The 17,213-nt window shown below is 39.2% G+C and overlaps 1 protein-coding gene across 2 annotated transcripts in view; it reads right to left on the bottom strand.

The window, feature by feature from the left end:
• Positions 1–297: 297 nt before the first annotated feature.
• The window catches only part of ANXA10 (annexin A10), a 50,992-nt gene continuing 34,076 nt past the window's right edge, over positions 298–17,213 (bottom strand). For both annotated transcript variants that reach the window (XM_074950059.1, XM_074950060.1), the window contains exons 5-12: positions 16,108–16,198; positions 15,207–15,286; positions 8,932–8,985; positions 8,711–8,804; positions 7,322–7,417; positions 5,891–5,949; positions 2,448–2,570; positions 298–465 (exon numbers count right to left, since the gene is read on the bottom strand). In XM_074950059.1, coding sequence (XP_074806160.1) covers positions 397–465; positions 2,448–2,570; positions 5,891–5,949; positions 7,322–7,417; positions 8,711–8,804; positions 8,932–8,985; positions 15,207–15,286; positions 16,108–16,198 — 666 coding nt within the window. In that variant the 3' untranslated portion in view covers positions 298–396. The remainder of the gene's footprint in view (positions 466–2,447; positions 2,571–5,890; positions 5,950–7,321; positions 7,418–8,710; positions 8,805–8,931; positions 8,986–15,206; positions 15,287–16,107; positions 16,199–17,213) is intronic.

Below are 17,213 nucleotides of genomic sequence, written 5' to 3'. Positions count from 1 at the left end.
TAAACAGGTCTTCCATTTGAAGCATGCTTTGCAGCTGTGGAGGAGCAGGGCCTTCTTGCTCCATCATTCCCTTGGCGTGGTGTCTGTAAACCCATCATAAGGCAAAATAATACACATACATTTTAGTTAAATAGAATTGTATTAATTTTACATTAGATAATGCAGTTCACAGTAACAGCATTTCTTCACAAGTTGGGAAAAATCATATTCCTGACAAAACAAGTTTGTACACTTGTCTTGTTTTCAAAAAGATTTAAAGTTAGAAAATATCTATTATTGATTTGTCCACTTTTTTATATAGTGCAGGAATAACCAATAGTTATAGGAAATGTGCCTGGCTTGGATTTTTATTAAAAATGGATCCATACAACTTTCAAAATTCATTATCTTCTTCCTTTAATAATCTTCAGCATCACCAGCACAGATGGCAAGTAAAGCTGTCTCATAATGTCCTGAAGCAAAATGCTGCAAGGGAAAGAATCTTTTTGTGATGATAATTTTTCCTCTTTCTCCCCCCCTCGCCCCAGCCAAGAAAACCATTTTTGTGTATTAGGGACTGGAGGACATTTGAGAAGTTGTGGGTTTTGCACAAGACTTTCAATGCTTCGTAAAGATTCTAGACCAAGATTTTCAAAAGTGATTAGTAATTTTGGATCTCTCCTTTTTTGGGGGAGGGTGGGGGAAGGGGCAACCTGAGGCACCTACAAGGTCTGATTTTCAGAAGGTGGCTGCTCAGCTCTTTCTGAAAATCGGGTCCTTTTAATGTATCTCAAATTGAGCACTGAAAATTCATTGATCAGTTTTGAAAATCTTAGCCGTAGATATTTTCTCATAAAAATAATAATAAAAAAATCATAAAAACATTGGAAAAGTTTTTACTGCACTGAATCATATTACAAGAATTCAACAATACAGTTCATGATTGTCTGAAGATATGGGACTGACAGTACAAGAAAAATAGCTCTTTCTGGTGGTTGCTATGTAAAAAAACCCAACACACACAGTAGGAATGATTTTGATTTCTCTTAATCATCACTGTAAATCAAATAAAAATCTGGCCGTTCATGTTTTCAAGAAAATAACTCAAAATAAAATAAAGGACCAGATCCTGCAGACACAGAACCTGCTCTGCTCTTATTGAGGTTAATTGCAAAACTTCAGTGGGACTGGCATCAGATTCATTTTGAATGTTTATTAGAATTTTTCCCAGTAGTATGAGTACCAGTAATGCAGGATTTTGTTTGTTTATAGAGGAAACAGATGTGCTAGGAAGTGAAAATCTAGCTTCATAACAATAAGTTTATAAGGTTAAAGATGGAAACAGGTCCATGCTGATCAAGGACAAACTGATTGCCGGATCAGCTTTAATTAGAATAATGAAAGAGGGGCCTTAGGGGTGGTGAAGCACTGTTTTAGGGTGGATGTGACGAGGCTAAATAATACAAATACATTTAAAATGCTCCCAGGTAGTGCATGGTGCTGGTACTGTGCTTCATGCTGGATGTGGCAAGGACACCTGAACATTTTCAGCCAAGATTAGTTTTGCCACGTGATTAACAAAAGAGGCATAGCACAGGCAAGGGAACTGCAAAGGTCATTTTACATCACTTCAGTAACCTTGTATGACCACCTATGGGTTGCTCTACAGCTCAGAATACCCAGAGAAAAGGGTGCTTTGGCCATATCACCTCCCTCTCCAAACTGAATCTGGGCCCAACCTCACATCAGGGGGTTATGCAGGAAGACCACAGAGCTGCTCCACAAGTTCTATACCAGTAGGGGAACAACTTTTTGCAAAGTATTTCCCCAGCAGGCAGTTCTGTCCCCAGGTGGGGGTGGGATGGGACAGAATCTGGGGAGGAGTTTGGGGACAGGAGTGGGTGCGGAGGTGCAGGCTCTGGGAGGGAGTTTGGGGGCAGGAGGGGGTGTGTGGGAAAGGAGGGGGTGCAGCGCTCACCTGGGGCTCCTAGGCAGGGTGGGCTAGGGTCTCCGCACGCTGCTACCCACAGGCACTGCCCCTGCAGCTTCCTATTGGCTGCAGGGGCGCTTGGGGCAGGAGCAGCGCACATAGACACAGACCCACCCCGCCCAGGGGCTGCAGGGAGGGACCGGCACCTATGTGTAGCAAGCAGGCAGGAAGCCGCTCAGCTCCGCTGCTGGTGGTGGGTGGGGGCCAGAATCAGGCCTCTAATATGAAAGTGTGATTAGAATTTAGTGGGAAGTATTATCTCATCTTTATTGTTCATTTACTGAAAGTAATCAGAGGCACTGAACTGATGTAACATGAGTTCAGGCAGCATATTGTTACTTCTGCCTTTGTATCAAATGATTAGATTAGGATTCAGAATTAACTCAACATTTACTATTGTTAAAGCTCTCATACAGATATATGAAACTCTGCTATTGAACTAGGTACTATATACATGGAAAAGTATAGAGTAACTTACTTTGATATCATGAAACAGAGATTTCCCATATCTCTCTTTGTATCGTCGTCTTATATTCATCAGATCTATTTCACTTCTGGCAATCAGAATCCTGATAACAGTTTTATTATGGAAACCATACTCCTAAAAGAGGAGAAAGATATGAGGAAACTTGGCTGAGTCTATCTATCTGAATATATTAATATTATGTGCAAATGAGCAAATTATCATCTTGATATATATTCTGGATTTGACAGAAGTTTGACGTGTACAGAGGTTTTACTATACTAAGTTTTCTTGTGTATGAATAGTGCATTTCATATTACTGTGTAACTGAGATAAAATCTGTACTCCAAACGCCACTTCAAATTTTTCCATGTTATCTTATTAATGGACAGTTGTATTTACTACTTCTTCTTTTAAAGCATGTGCTTAAGTGCTTTGCTGAATCAGGGTCTCAGTCATTAATCGTTTTTGTTGAGACTGCCAACAAGAATGCCAGGTGGGATGGTGGCTTTTGTTATGTGTAATTTGTCCACTTAAGACTAGACTGAGACCACCATCCTTTTTCACATAGGTTGCCAAACAGCCATCAGATTCTAATCAGTGGTTTAGAACTCTAATGCTTTGTATCCAACCATGAATCACGTGAGCTGTTCAATTTCTCAGATGGATTCTGCATGGAGGAATGGTGAGAAAGAAGGTGGGTGAGATAATTGTGATGTTGCACTCCATATGTTTTATGGAAATATGTTTATAAGTTTGAATATAATGTAACTGAAATATGCTTCATGCAAAAGGTCTCTTGTAAGGTATCATTGCAAAGCTTATGATCTAATGAGTGTGTTCATCCCATTTGTATGAATGTATCATTCTCGTATCTGAAACTGGAAATATGAAGTATAACTCTGAAGTCCTATTGTAACTATGCAAAGTGTGGGTCATTAATGGTAGCTTGGAATCTTGATGGCTCCCATCAACTAGGACAATTGGTTGTATATGGCTCTGTTTACTTGTAAGCCATCCTGTATATGTGGGTGCCAGCCCGTGAGTAATGAAGTCTCACAGGACATGTGAACGTCACATGATACTGGAATCCATTTTAAACCTGGTGATTTTCCGTTTAGAAGGATGGGTGGGAACCCAGAGAGAGACAAAGGATTCCCGCCTTATGCCAAAGATATGAAAGGGATGGAACAGAACAAAGGGGGCTGCAGTCATGAGAAATCCCCTAGTTACGACCTGAGCGGGAACTAACAAGAACTGTACCGGGGAAAGGATTGGGCCCAGACTAAGAAGGTGTCTAATCTGTGAAAGAAGCTTATTGGAACATTTCTGAGGGTGAGATTTACCTGTATTCAGTTTCTTAATCTATTAGGCTTAGACTTGCGTGTTTTTGCTTTATTTTACTTAGTGACTTACTTTGTTCTGTTTGTTATTACTTGGAACCACTTAAATCCTACTTTTTATTCTTAATACAATCACTTTTGTTTATTATTGAACCCAGAGTAAGTGATTAATACCTGGGGGAGAAAACCGCTGTATATCTCTCTCTATCAGTGTTATAGAGGGCAGACAATTTATGAGTTTACCCTGTACAGGCTTTAAACAGAGTAAAACAGATTTATTTGGGGTTTGGATCCCACTGGGAGCTGGGTGTCTGGGTGCTGGAGTACCTGCCGAGTGGCTTTCAGTTAAAGCCTGTAGCTTTCGGGACGTGGTTTGGACCTGGGTCTGTGTTGCAGCAGACTAGCATTGTCTGGCTCAGCAAGGCAGGGTTCTGGAGTCCCAAGCTGGCAGGGAAAACGAGCTCAGAGGTAGTTTGAGTATGTCAGGTGACAGTCCCAAGGGGGTCTCTGTAACCAAACCTGTCACAATAATATCTTTTATTGGACCAATTTCTGTTGGTGAGAGAGACAAGCTTTCAGGTTTAGACAGTGCTCTTTTTCAGGACACTTCTGGAGGAATGGTGACATCTAGTGGACAGTAACATTAATTCAAACAATTTTGAAGGTTGCAGGGGAAATATTTACTTATTACAAATGTTGGTTTATTTAAAGGTGGCAGGTTGAATTTATCAATTAGCTATTCACACTAACAGAATAAAGTAGTAAGGGTTACTCAGAAAGCTGCATTTACAGGATCTGATTCTTATTTGGTGGGTGCACTAAAATCTTTCTGACAACCCATTATGGATTTTCCGGAAACCATAGCTCTAAATATTAGAAGCTTTCTTAACAGACTGATGCTAATCATGCAATATTCTAAATAGAAATCTGACAAAAGTTTGACACAATCTGATTGACTAATGCACTGTGGAATGGAATATGATTTAAAACGTCTACTATCAGCAGCATACCGTATCACTAAGCATTTCATTGACATCAATCACTAGGCACTAGGAGGAAACTGAGAAATTTACTTTAAATTTATTTTATTTTTTCTGCAATTTTATTTAATATATTTTCTCAAAAATCTAATCTGACTGTGAAAATAAGAAATAATTGCACAATGGCACATTTCACTCAAAAATGAGCCTGGTTTAGCACAACAATTTTGTGAAAATAGAATCAAATTTGAATTTGAAAAAATATGAAAATGCTCAGATTCTGAACATTTTAAATTTTGTCATGAATACTTTACATAAATTTACAACAGCAGCACACAATATGAAGAAAAACACATGTGCGGTATTTTTACCCCTATGCAGTATTTGTGGATACTTCTGATTACATATGCAGATACCCACATTTGCACCCAATATTAATTTTTTTAAGCTAATGTGCATAAAAATATTAGGATTTGCACATGTAAATGGAGTCCAATTGAAAACATGGTGATTAGTATTTTCACACTATAGCATTTGTATTATGCCATTCACAGTGATAGTTATTAAAGCTGTACAGCGGAAAGTCATATAATAAGAATAGATCATGTTGAATAAAAAGTGCACTTTGAGTTTTGCACACCAGGGGGAGATGCAGTCCATACAAAATGATGGTTTTCTGTTTTCACAAAGTCAATGCAGTTAACGGACAAGTAGTGTTGAAAGAAAACTCATCTGTTGATCAAGCACTATGACTTTGAAATTAATAACATTACCAAAATTTTTAAAACAAGCAAGCAACACTTTAACAGTGGAAGCTATCAAAACCCTAACCCTTTTAAAGCAAATGAGCTAACTCATTCAAAATAGAAAAGGAGTACTTGTGGCACCTTAGAGACTAACCAATTTATTTGAGCATAAGCTTTCGTGAGCTACAGCTCACTTCATCGGATGCATACTGTGGAAAGTCAGTTATTGAGCTTATGCTCAAATAAATTGGTTAGTCTTTAAGGTGCCACAAGTACTCTTTTTCTTTTTGCGAATACAGACTAATACGGCTGTTACTCTAAAACCTGTCATTCAAAATAGAGACAGTAAAACTGTTGTTTAAAATATGTGAAAGAATAGTGCTACTTACATGGATTGCATTGTAAAGCCTATATGCAAAATAGGAAGGTTTATCTCGAACACAGAGAACTAGGAGAGATATTTTATGGAGAAAAGGAGAAATATTAGAGACTTTCAGAAAACTGCATCAATGGTGTGTTTATGTGATCTTGAGGGTGCTTATTGGGTTGAAGTGAAACAAGTTGATGCCGGTTGATAGAAACTTTCTCACATTGCACAGTTCATGGCTGTGGGTCAGGTTGCCCCTTCTATCTTAGAAAAAACCTGGGGTGCTCCTCAAAATGTTTTCCTAGCAATACTCATTCAGTGGGAGGTGGCAGAATTTTCAATCCTATGGAATTGCCCGTTGAAGCTGCAGATTATAAAATTCTAATCTCAGGCCACCTGGAAGGAGCCTCTCTGTTTCTGTCCTGGCTGTGGGCCTTCCCCCCAGCAGGCAGGGCAGCTTTACCTGTGGTTCATCTTAAGGATGCTGGTAGTTTAAGAACATGGTTTTATTTTTCAGTCATAATAATTTGCTATTTATTTATAGATTTTTTATGGTGTTCATCACCATACTATCTAAGTGCCTCAGAAACTTTAATGAATTTAGCTACATGACATCTTTGTGAGGTAGGGAAGTATTATTACCATCATGGGCGACTCATGAACCCCCCTTTGGGAAGCCTAGCCCCCTACCCCTCCTATTCCGCTGGAGGCCCTGCCCCCACTCCATCCCCCCCCCCGGCTCTCCATCCCTCCGCCAGAGCCAGAGGAGCCCCTAACCCCCCACTGCAACCAGATGGATCCCGGCTGGCCCACCTGAGCTGCTCCGAGCCGCAGCCTGCATGCCCAAGCCATCTCCAGCCCACCGGCCCAGGCGCCGGAACTGCCCCAAGCCCTGGCCGCCTGGGGGACCTCTGAGCCCTGCCATGGCCTGGCCCCAGGGCCGTGGTGGGGAGCATTAACAGGGGTTTGGGGAAGGTTAGCATCCCCCAGCCTCCGTGATGCATTGCCCATGATTACCGTCATTTTACAGATGGGGAAACTGAGGCACGGAGAATTTAGGAGCTTGATCCTACACCACTGAAGACATGCAGTTTTGCCATTTGTTTCAGTGTGAGCAGAATCAGTGCCTAATGGACTTGCCCATGGTCACACAGGAAGTTTGTAGCAAAACCAGAAGCAGAATCCAGTTCTCCTCAGCCCTAATCCAGTGACCACATTTTAATTTTTAGCCTCAACGTACAATACAATTTAAATGCCCTTTCTTCTATATAGTCTTAGACTTGTTGGTTGATTTTCTTCCAAATGTTCAAAGTTTCTACACCATATATGAAAATTAACTAGTGGGGAAAATAGCACAAAAAGCTTATATTTGCACCTTTTAATGGACCAGATATACTATACTGTATATTTATTAAGAAGTTATCACTAATGTAAAATAATCATTTTATTTTACCTATTGCTACCAGCAGTTCTTGAAAGAATCCATCGTAACATTCATTAATAGCATCTACTATATCTTGCCCAGAGATGTTTTGGAACTCCTGAAAAACTTGAAAGAAATGAATATATGTTTATTTATATTCTGTATTAAGAGTAGAAACTAGCTCCAGCCGTTTTGTTGCTGTTTACTTTTGACATGTCTATTACCCCAAGATGAAACTTAATCTAAAATGAGAGATTGGGACAGATTCTCAACCCAGTACTTGGAGCAAAGCAGCTGGAAAGCTGTCCTAAAAGGGCATCTGGCAATTTCTTAGCATGGGGGCGGGGGGAGAGAATAGCATAGCCAGCTCTATGCTAACACCTGCCCCCATCCCCCATGAGGTGGATTGGGGTTAGGAGTATGTTCCTTCTTATCCTTGTTGATGTAATATCCCCCAGGAGAGCATTACAAGCTGAAGTAAATTAGTCCACCCTTTATGCTATAGAGCTGTCTGGAGAATGACAATTCCATTTTGAGATTTGTTTTCATTCCACACTAGAACAAAACGAAAACTTTTGGAACATTTTCTCAAAATGGAATTGTGTCTAAATGTCCATTCTTGGACTGAAAAGGTCAGGTTTTCGATTCATCTCACTCTCTCGCTACACATGAGCAACTGGGGAGTCCGCACTGACCTCAGAAGCCTTCCCATAGAAAATGTCAAAATTGACATGTTTCTGTAAAATGTATCAGCTTCAATGGAACACCATGTTTTGACAAAAATATGTTTCATTAAAATGTTTCCAACCAGCAGCTGTCACTTGTTTGGTTGGGTGGTTTTTTGGGGGGGAGGGGGAGGGGCGGTATTTGGCCCTCTCTGCCCCCCAAGACTGGGAAAAGTGGAACGGTGGCTTCAGTTCACTTTTGACTCCCCCCCACCAGATGAATTGAGTGTGAGCTCCAGGGGTGCTGGAACAATTTTTATAGTGGGGGTGCTGACCATGGAAACCATGCATTTGGTGTTTGTTATTACTACTTCAAGCCAGGGGGCGCGGGAGCACCCCCAGCACCCCTAGTTCCAGCACCACTGGTAAGGTCAGTGCACTTAGAAGACTTAGCCCGTCACCTTAACTGTCATTTCTGTGATGCATTTTTTTCACTATCTATTCTACACGGGGTTCAGCTTTGTAATCCTTGTACATCCAAAACTCCCATTAACTTCAGTTGGAATTTTGGGAGCACAAAGAATGTAGGCTCAGGCTCCTGTTTCAGACTGCACTGGAATCTGAATATTGGTTTGTGAATTCAGCTTCTATGTGCCTAGTTAAAATTATGCCTGTTTTCTCTGTAAGCTATATTTTCCCTTTCCATTATACATTAAAATACTGAGAAGTTGGATTCATAAGTGATGATAATTACCCATCCACAACTGCTGGTAACTCTTGTTGCACAAGATCATTTGCATCATGTTTTTGTGTTCCCCTGTTTTCTGCTGACATGCTTCCCATAGGACCTAAGGCATTAAAATAATAACAAGGTGCAAAAGATCATCAGTCCCAAGCCCCTTTAAACAAGACTTTCAAAGAGCTACATTTTTGTTTTCTGTTATTTTTGAGAAACTGAGAGCTGATTGTAGTTACCATTGCATCCTGAACAGCCATAGCAGGATCTGCATACCCTTCCTCCCGGGTTCCCTGTAAAATGTTAAAACATTTTCCTCTGTTAGTTCTTCTAAAATGACTGCAAGAGAATGAGATGGTCTTTATATAATACTACTTCTCATTCACTGAGATATCCATTCCAGGATTTTACACAAGAACGGTGTGTGGTAGAGCTGGTCTATAGAGCCCTAAAATATTCTAGAGGTTACATCTGGAATTGCTATGGCATCTCTCCAAGGGCCATTCCCTTAGGGTGGAGGAATTCTAGAATCATGATGGGACTGATGACAGGAAGTAGTCGTAAAGGTGCATACAGATGGGTTCCCTGTGGGACCACATTTTTAACTAATCCTTTACTTACATAAAAGAAAAATTAGTGAATAACTAGATGACATTACCTGTTTATAAAGTTATTATAACATGTGGTTATGATGTGGAAAATAACTGTACGAATGGCATCTTTGTGTCTCCAGTTTATTTTTCATTGATATGTCCATATAACTTTGCTATTTTTTACAAGGAAAAAAAAAACACACTTTTTTCTCACTGTCCAAACTGCAAGATCAGCCATATCAAATAGTGATCAATCTGCTTTACACTGCATGTTACCATCATCACCTATAATTAATATTCAAGATTGAGAAGTTGCCTGGCAAATTTGATGATGTATGAGTCAAAAGAGAATACAGTTTATTCTCCCGTAGCTCTTTTGGCTTTGCAGTTCTGTAAACCAAGCAGATATGATTTAGTTAATACACTAGGATCAGATTTATTTAGTTGTAACAAAAGAAAAGTCTTTTAGAATAACTCCTTTTAATCATAGTTACAGTGTAAGAATACAAGTAAGCCCAGGTTGCAGGAGTCATAATTCTCAGACAGCACTTAATCACTGCCTTAATGATATGTTTTTGAAGCAATTTACTTTAGTTTGGCGTTGACAATCATTCTGCTACAAAAGTGAAAGTAAGGATTAAAATTATATATTGTCTGCCAACTACTAGAATGACCAGTTTTCAACTGTTGCCTGGGAAATATGTTAATTCACATTTTAATTAAATTGTAAAGAATTTGCACAGAACAAAGAATGAAGTTCTTAATGACAAGATAAATTGCTTAAAGGAAATTATGCTGGAGTGACTTCTTCCTGTGATTGAATATATGAAACTGGAAAAATATGACAAGTGGACAATAAAAACTGAGCAGCAGTGCTCTACATAAACAAAAAAACCCTACAGTTACATTTTTAAAGGATTATTCTTGCCTTATTTCATCAGGAGAATCCTAAAAACTGCATCAATATTCTTATTTTTAAATTCCAGAAAATGATGTTATTTTAATTCATATCCATGCCAAAACCTGGGGCAAAATAAATCAGCTCTTCATGTCATATTAAAAGTCTGGATAATTATAATTCGATCCAAGTACATTACATTAATTAGGATTTAATAAGCCTTCCAGAAGCTTGCCTCTCTGAAGGATTTTGCCACTACCCATTAATTGGTGGTGGTGGAGGGTGGGGGGGATACATATGCTTTTCCCTTATGGAAAAGTATTATAGGCCTCAGTATTGTAATTATGGCAATCAGGTAGATTGCTGCTCCTGCACAGAGCCCCATTGGCCCATATTATAAATGCCTGTGTGCTATCAATTGCAGGATCAAGGCCCCAGAATTTAATAGAGAGTAAACCAATACGATTTTTTAGAAAATATTTTAAAAAAAGAAACCGTTGTTACAGAATGACATCCTTTCTATAGGTTACATAGAAATAGGTAGAAAGAATCTAATTTTCTATTTTAATCTATAACATTGTCCAGTTTATTCTACAAGACTATCCAAAAGAGAAAAAATAAAAAGGATAACATTTTAAATTAAGTGCCATCTGACTTTTCTACAATTGTTTTTATTAACATATATAAGGTAATATTCACACGCAGATAAAAACTTACAAAGAAGCGCAGTATGAAACAGTGCAGTTGGAGTTCTCCAGAGCTCTTTTTAGGCTCCAGAATCTGAGATGAGTAGCTGGTGGGATCCTGACTATTTGGTGATCCACAGTCAGCCTCTTTAGGGATATTTGTGGCAATGTGTTTTGACAATGAGGACTGCAGATTATAGGGCAGGATGTTTCGTATTTGTCCTGATTGTAAGAAAAAATTGCCCTGGCTTTAATGAGGGTAAGAACTAAGATATTGTGCAATCTTTTCAGGGTGGCAAGGAGTTCATCACCAGGGAGAAAATCTGTTGAACATTAGAAGGAAAAAGTCTCTCTTTTGCAGAGCCTACATCTGGAACATACATATTTTTTCTCTCCTTGTCATCCACTCCTCATCCCATTTTGAACCTCATCAGAAACCATCCTTTTCAACCTTGAACTTATGTTTTGTATCTTTGCCATTCCTCCCTGCTAGAATATGTGCTGTTATTTATTGTTTAACTCTGCAGAGCATTTTGAGATAATGATCCAGTTCATCAGCTGGTATGAATTGGTCATATTCATCAGCTGGTATAAATTGGCATAGTTTAATTGGAGTTAATGAACCTATGCTGATTTACACCCATTGAGAATATTCCTCAAAGTCTGTATGAAAGATTCTGTATAAACAAGGCCCCCATTCTGCAAATACAGACATGAGTAGTGCCCTTTATTCTTGTATGTAAAATTACTCACATGCATGAATGTTGGCAGGATAAGGACCTAAAATTACATGGTATTGAATTAGGCCCTAATTTGGTAAAGTGTGTAAGCACTTTCCTATCCTTAAGAATGTGAGAAGTCACCTTGGCTTCATTGGGACTATTTATATGCCTAAAATTGGGTAAAATGCTTAAGAATCATGCTGAATCAGTGCCTTAATCATTAAGATTTACTATGACTGAAAGTTCTTTGGAACAGGGGCCAGGCCTTCATATTTTTGTACAATCCCTAACAATCCTGATTGGGGTCTTTGTGTACTCCCCTGATTTAAAAAAAAGAAAGAAAAGAAAATGCATAGCTGTACACGCGTGTGCTCCACACCTTTCATTTCCTCACTCTGGTGTCCAACCCTGCCATCGAGTGGCGGGATCTCCTGCCACCAGTGGAGGGTGAGGAACTCTGGTGGGCCAGTCTGTATTCCACATTGGTCTTGTGGCCCGCGGGGGATATTAGTTGGCAGCTTGTTCACGGAGCCATGAGCATGGGCATGTAGTTGGTGCAGTTCACCTATCTTGCCCCTTGTGTGGTATGAGGGAGACCCTGGTGCACATCTATCTTGAGTGTGCCAGGCTGCAGCCCCTTTTCCAGCTTCTCCTTAGGTTATGGCTGCACTGTTCACTGCACCTCCTGATTTACGCACACCCCAGCTGTGGCCCCACAAAGTCATGAGACCTCCTCAACAACCTCCTCCCGCCACTGGCCAAAGTGGCCATCCACCATACCAAGAGAAGGATGCTGGATGGGGAGGTGCTCTGTGACTGTGAGGCCTATTTTCACTCCTCCCTCAGATCACATATCCAAGCAGTGTTTCTCTGGGATGCATCCACTGGTTCCCTGGACACCATTGAGGAGCAGAGGATGCTGTCTGGGGTTCTCTGATCAGTGTCTCCTTCTGTCATAAATATAAAGGGAAGGGTAAACCCCTTTAAAATCCCTCCTGGCCAGAGGAAAAATCCTCTCACCTGTAAAGGGTTAAGAAGCTAAAGGTAACCTCGCTGGCACCTGACCAAAATGACCAGTGAGGAGACAAGATACTTTCAAAAGCTGGGAGGAGGGAGAAAAACAAAGGGTCTGTGTCTGTCTGTATGCTGCTTTTGCCGGGGACAGAACAGGAATGGAGTCTTAGAACTTTTAGTAAGCAATCTAGCTAGGTATGTGTTAGATTACGATTTCTTTAAATGGCTGAGAAAAGAGCTGTGCTAAATAGAATGACTATTCCTGTCTGTGTGTCTTTTTTGTAACTTAAGGTTTTGCCTAGAGGGATTCTCTATGTTTTGAATCTAATTACCCTGTAAGGTATCTACCATCCTGATTTTACAGAGGTGATTCCTTTACTTCTATTAAAAGTCTTCCTGTAAGAAAACTGAATGCTTTTTCATTGTTCTAAGATCCAAGGGTTTGGGTCTGTGGTCACCTATGCAAATTGGTGAGGATTTTTACCAAACCTTTCCCAGGAAGTGGGGTGCAAAGGTTGGGAGGATTTTGGGGGGAAAGACGTGTCCAAACTACGTTTCCCAGTAAACCCAGATAAAGTTTGGTGGTGGCAGTGGAAATCCAAGGGCAAAGGGTAAAATTAATTTGTACCTTGGGGAAATTTTAACCTAAGCTGGTAAAAGTAAGCTTAGGAGGTTTTCATGCAGGTCCCCACATCTGTACCCTAGAGTTCAGAGTGGGGAAGGAACCTTGACACCTTCCTTGCTTTTGACCCTGTGACCTTCCCTTAGGGTTGCCAAACCTCCAGGATTGGCCTAGAGTCTCCAGGAATCGGCATCAATCTCCCGGTGAGTTGAAAGCAATCCTGGAGATTTTAATAGGATATTTTAAGAAAATGACATTATGTCATGTTGGAAAAAAAATCTCCTGGAATAGCTTCAGTCAGAGTTGGCAGTCCTACCGTCACTCCCATTCCTGTTATTCATCAGTTGCCCCCTGACTTCAATTGAGACCTGGGTTCAGTAGTTCCTCCTCTTAGGCTGGGGGAGGAGTCTTTAGATGAGGGCGGGACTTGCGCCTACCCTCCCCCAGATCTTCAATAAGTACTCACTCCCTGCGCACTGTCACAGATGGTTTTATGATTAAAGCCATCAAGGCACTGAATGCCACCCAGAAAAATTGGATTTCCCCTGCCTCTCCACATAGTTCCTATGTGGTACTGGGAAAGTCACATAAACCAAAATTTTCAAAGATGTCCAGGGCTTGATGGTACTCGCTAAATAATGCATGCAGCTACATGCTGAATAATCAGGATAAAGGAAAATACTGAGTGTTTATTAAATGAGCACTGTGCATTCTGTGCACTGAATGAGGAAGGGGTCATGTGAAAAAAAAACACAATAAGACTATATCATAATGCATATGTACAAGGGAGCCAAAATAAAGTTTCTTAGGAAACCTTAATCCTGGTATTTCCTAACTTTTGGCTGGTTGACTTGTCAACCCTAGTGTTCTTTTAATGTAGAAGTTTTTTTGTTTTGTTTTTTGTCTGTTTTTTGTTTTTTTCATGTAATACTAATATAGAGTCAAATTTTCTGGTCCCGGTGCAACCATAAAAATGTGCAGTCGCCCATTCTGACTGCAGCTCTCCATTTTCCATGTGCAAACAGTCATTTGTGTACCTATTTGTAAAAACAAATGCAGGTACAAAGGTACATGTAGATTTCTGACAGTGCACCTGTTGCTTTTGACCCATATTGTGAAAGTTCCTAATTCAGTTTTCACGCTAAACATATTTAGATGTTTAAGATGTAATAATTCCTGAAATACAAACAAAATTAATTAGGGCACTAGCATGAAGGCATCTTCCCCCTCTGTGTCTTTTTGATAACAGTATTTACTGTCCCCATTTACTGTCCCCAGTATCTTCTGTCCCTTGCCTTATGGCACAACACTTTAGGGTTTGATTCTGTAAAGAGTTGATCACCAATTTTGAGCTGTTGACAGTCTCCTAATTCAGTGAGAATTGACCATATCTCAACAAAAAAGCCCTCAAGCACTTTACAGGATCAGGAAGTTTGTAAATAATATTGACAATCTTCCTGCATGAGGTACCACCACAGTGTAAACAGCATGTTGTGTGGCAGATTTCTTCAGCACAAAGAACATGTTTTTTTGAAAACAGAAGGAATATAAAGATCTGTTTAATAATTTCTTGCATAGTCAGGTCAGCTATTTCTCCATTTTTCTATGTGACATACAAACCGTAATATGGACAGTACACTCCATTAATGGAAAAAAATAGAGCTTGTGAAAGAAAATCTCATTTGGATATGAAGATACTTTCTTTTCCGAGCATAGGGTCAGACGCTGGAATTTTCAGATTCTTGTTCAATAAAATACTCAATTGACTTGCATTCAAAAACCAAAGTGAAAGCAGATGAAAGAATTTAAATTCTAATCTTTCCCCTTTTTGCTGCCCCTTCAAAAATGTAGCTTTTCAACCATATTGAGCATGGATTAGTTTTAACTGTAGCCAATTTAAAATCTGAGGCTCATTCAACAATATTAGAAGATGGTTCTGCATTTTAAAAAAATGAACATATTTTGAGTTTGTACAGTACCTGAGCAAGGTTCATAAGTGTGTCTCTGAAGTGGCCTGAAGTCTCAGAATAAATGTCTTGTTGAAGATCATTGTTGTATTCTGGGGTGAAAACCACAACAAACTTGTGTTAAATGTGTAATTTGTAGAACGCACAAATATTCTCTGAATAATGTTAGTGAAGATTTGCAAACAGCAATGAGTAACTAGAATAAAAAATATACTCAGTATATTGACATTTGCAAGTCTTTTAACACTTTTCATTCTGCAATGAGCAATAAATTGGCTTACTCATGTGGGGATAGATCTTCAAAAGGATTTTCACAAGAGTTTAAGCCCGTTAGGCACCTAATTCACTTAACCTGCTTATGCACTTTTGAAAATCCCATGAGGTGCCTATCTGCATTTTTAGGTGCCTAAACACCTAAGAAGATCCGGTCTGTAGTCTCTGCTGCTAGCAAGAACCTCAGTGACTTTTTACCTAAACAGTGACTGTGGATTCAAGCCTAAAATGACAATTACTGTAGAATTAGTGAGATAGTTATAAGATAGAGAACAAACAAACAAAACCCCTCCTTCTCTTTAAAGATTTAAAGAGTTTAATCTTCCTCCAAAAGTTATAATCCAAAAATATCAGTCTGTGGACTGAGAGATGTTTCAAAGATCACAGAATCCTGAATGTCTAAAAATACTGAGATATTTTTATGATAATACAATAAAAATTTAAACTTGATTTATACATTTGCTTCAGCCTTTGATGTACAATTATTCTGAAACAAGGAAAGAGGGAAAACAATTGGCTTTAAGAATTCATCTTTGGAAGTCTAGCTCTTTCAGTCATGCAACTATATCCAGAACACACTTAGTCAGAATTGGACCCTTGCAGGATATGCTACTGTATACTTAAATAAAATAAACAATACGCATTAAGTAGGCTTCTTTCATTTGGAAGATCTCCCCATTTGATCTTGAGGCTAGTATATCAATAAGACAGTTCTCTTCCATGTCTGCTCCCTGCAAGGAAAAAATAGCAAACAAGCAAGGTCATTACTAGTAGAGATAATGGCTTCCAATACAATTGTAATATTTGTCAAGGACTGTGAAAGAATGATAGTCTCTGTTTGAGGAGTTCATGGTTTATTTTTATGGGTTATTTCCGTGTTAATAAGAGTACTGATTTCAGTCTTTTCAGGGTTACTGATTAGCTTTAGTGTAATTAGTATTAGAACTGAACCTCCAACACTAACACTTAAAGTTAAGCATGTGAAGTGTCCTATTGCTAAGGCAACATGGAGAGTAAGACAATGCACTACCAAAGGGGAAAATGCACTGGGATGAATTTCATTCCTAGGGAGCAATAAAGCCCTTTTAAATATGTGGGGCTTTGTAAAGAATTAAATGCATATATCAAGCATGCTGTTCCTAATTGTGCTAGGGGTTTAGACAATTTGAAATGTATTTGAACATCAATAACATGCTGTGCTTCCAGTTTCTCTTTTTTGGAATTACTTAAAAGTATGTTTGGGAATGTTTACAACAGTACTTGATTTTTACATGAAATATTTCTTCATTACTGTCATACCATGTAGGATTGCAAATCATTACATTTCCCCACAAGGTTGTTGACTTCAGTTTGTGAGTTTGAATTCAGGTGAGTGGATGCTAGATATACTACTTTTGATAGGTGCATACAGCTCTTGTTAATGACAATGAGAATCCTGCATTTAGAACGGGAGAAGAGTATGCCAGCAAGGCCCCAGTTCTGCAGAGTTATGTATATGCATTATTTTAAGCATCTGAGTAATCTCATTGACTCCACAATTAAGGTACAAGAGTATAAGAAAGCACAAACTTGATTCAAATGCAGAAAAATTCTAGATTTGCCAATCCTGGTCAATAGTGATAAAAATAGTACTTCTGAAGCTACTAATGGGCTATAATAATCTCACTGCTAACCATCATTTTAAAAATATACCAGTAGCTCTAAATGTGCCTTGATATCAACTGTTAAAAAAATGACAAAGTTGGT

The sequence above is a fragment of the Natator depressus genome, chromosome 4 (assembly GCF_965152275.1).
Source record: "Natator depressus isolate rNatDep1 chromosome 4, rNatDep2.hap1, whole genome shotgun sequence".
In the NCBI taxonomy this organism is placed as follows: domain Eukaryota; kingdom Metazoa; phylum Chordata; order Testudines; family Cheloniidae; genus Natator; species Natator depressus.
Note: the sequence above shows the minus strand (reverse complement) of the source record. Positions and strands in the feature narration are given on the sequence as shown.